At 42.6% G+C, this 2,500-nt stretch overlaps 1 protein-coding gene across 3 annotated transcripts in view; it reads left to right on the top strand.

Annotated features, from left to right (window-relative positions):
* Window positions 1-720, top strand: part of LOC138032340 (protein DD3-3-like) — a 27,242-nt gene extending 26,522 nt beyond the window's left edge. For all 3 annotated transcript variants that reach the window (XM_068879999.1, XM_068880000.1, XM_068879998.1), the window contains exon 10: window positions 1-720. This exon is cut by the window's left edge and continues 105 nt beyond it. In XM_068879999.1, coding sequence (XP_068736100.1) covers window positions 1-299 — 299 coding nt within the window. In that variant the 3' untranslated portion in view covers window positions 300-720.
* Window positions 721-2,500: the final 1,780 nt, after the last annotated feature.

Here is a 2,500-nt window from a genome sequence, read left to right as displayed (position 1 = left end):
TTGACGCTGAGAAGTTGAACCTGCACCTCAACACAGGGTGTTACACTAGTGGCACCGTTGATTCTCTACTGAACAAAGCACCGGCCTCCTGCAACCCGCCATGTTTCCGCATCACAAAGCCTGGAGAGTACTGTTACATGGGCACGCGCAATAACAACTTCTCCAACCGACGTCACGTGGGGCAGATCACTGTCACCGGCAACGAGGCTATAAGCAAAAGAGATCACATGGCACAAGGCGCCAGGAGCTCGAAAAGAAGGGAGTCCTTCCGGTTCCCGAAATTCTGGAAGGAGGCATAAAATCTTGTTGTTTGCTTTTTGATGATTAAGCGCAGCACTGTACTGAGCATTGAAGCATGCATTAACAATGCACTATAACGAATTTCTGGAATGGGGGAACAAAATCTTGGTGCTTAATTTTCGATGATTTAGCATAGCATTGCGTAGCACTGAAGCATACATTTACGATACCATCAACAATCTCAGAAATAGTGTAGGAGCAATGCTGTCAAAACAGCGATGTCGTTCAATAAAGATATTGTTTATAAACAAAGGCTCGCTTTTTTAAAGTTTTTATAAGCCGCTAGCTACACTTCTTCGACATTTGCTCTGACTCTTGACATTTCCTGTTATTGTCACAATTAAGTCGTGAAAAGAAACCACTGAGGTAGCTTGTTGTCTCATTCTTGGCTCATCAATTAAAGAGCGTACATTTACGTCTTGTCAACTTCACAGTTAATTGCTAACTCGTGCTCGTGGAAGAGGGGGGGGGGGGGGGCTAAAAATCCAATAGAGCCGCGCCCATCAAACGAGCTCTGGTACGCCCCGTCCGTATCACACGTGTCAGTTATTTGATATTGAGCTTGGGCCGCCTGTGATAAGCAAGGCATTGGATTTGGTAGTTATTGCCTGAAACAGGCCTCAATCATTGCATTTAATCATGAACACTGGCATGAACGTTCGAATAATCACACTATTTCTTTTTTACTATAAACTTTGCTTTGTCTGCGCTATCGGTCGTATGCATACGTATGTAACCTATGAGCCAGAACGTCTGCCAGGCTCACAACGTCAATATCTGTTATTGTTATAGAGCACAAGACTAAGTAACGTGTCCCTAGAAACGTGTCTTGTTGTGCACCGGGTGTTGAATTTGTTCCCGTAGATCAAGTCCCACCGGACATCGTTGTTTCCTCGGGGGTTTGTTGAGGAGTTTCCTCAGCTGCAGAGGCATCGCTTGGACGTTTAGGTTGTCTGGCACTAAACGTGGTACTGCCTACTCGCACATTAGTGCTTCTCATTAAAATCTTTCAAAATACGACCTTGTGCCAGTGATGACCGGCAGGTCTTTTCCGGGGGTGAGGGGTATTGCTTACCCCTATTGGTTAGATACAATTACTAATGTCACTATTTTCTAGACAAACGTTATTCTCTTCAAGATATGAATCATCAAATTGTAACAAAACTGCAAGCAAAATTCTGGATTAACTTCCATAGTACGGTAATTCATTAATTTACCGTACTGGTTTTTGAAAAACCGGGCCCTAGGCTTCTTTACTGAGTATATCAAATACAGTACGCGACATCGTAACTTTAAATAGCAAGCCGTCTTCTTCCGTTTTCCAAAGACAGTAACTGCGTGCTGACCGCGAGGGAAGGGAAGAAAACTGACCGTCCTACCCTCATTGGTGACTTAGGCATGTTACATTGCGTCCCCTCAGTCACTTCTAATCCTCTCTAGGATCAGAGAAAAAAAACCATCGTCTACAATGTATACTTTGTTTCAATTTTAGGTTTCCGTATTCCCTAAGAGAAATAATAGTAGAAGACAAACAAATAAATATGTTGTAATATTACGTACAAGATGCTCGTATCGCTTATATTTGATGGGTTACGTCCCACTGCAATAACCTCTAGCATAATTGCAATTGCCTTTGTCGATTTAGAAGTTTAGCAGCGTAGTTTTTTTAGGGTCACGGTACAAGTGTGATAAGGCAGATGGACAAAAAGCGAGAAAAGGGAGAAATGCGCGTCTGAAGTTAATTATTCCTTTTTTTACGAAAAATTCTCGGTGGGAAGGACTGGTTTTTCCATTCAAAAAGAAAGCGCTCTAAGTATATACTCAGGAAAGTTATGATATGTGCATCATGTTACGTAATACACTCGGTGGGTGAAGCGTCGTTAGTGAACCCTGATGCAAGCAACTACCGGTACTCCCTCTGCAAGATGCGACTCGCCAGAAAAGGGAAAAACAGGAAACAATGTCTTAGGTTGAAATTACTTTTATTTGTTACCAGAACGTTAGAGTAACTCAATAAAGTTCAGGTCTCATTGCATCGAGCGCGTTTGAAGTTTCAAAGGTGTCAACAATTTCACAGAAAAAGTGAATGCACCCCATTGAAATCTTGAAATTTACTCGTGCACAAAACAGGCCGCCATCTTGATTTTTGTCAATGAGACAAACGTTCTCCCCAGCTAGACGCCGCTAAGGACTTCAGATA

Source organism: Montipora capricornis, chromosome 14 (genome assembly GCF_036669925.1).
Source record: "Montipora capricornis isolate CH-2021 chromosome 14, ASM3666992v2, whole genome shotgun sequence".
Taxonomy (NCBI): domain Eukaryota; kingdom Metazoa; phylum Cnidaria; class Anthozoa; order Scleractinia; family Acroporidae; genus Montipora; species Montipora capricornis.
Note: the sequence above shows the minus strand (reverse complement) of the source record. Positions and strands in the feature narration are given on the sequence as shown.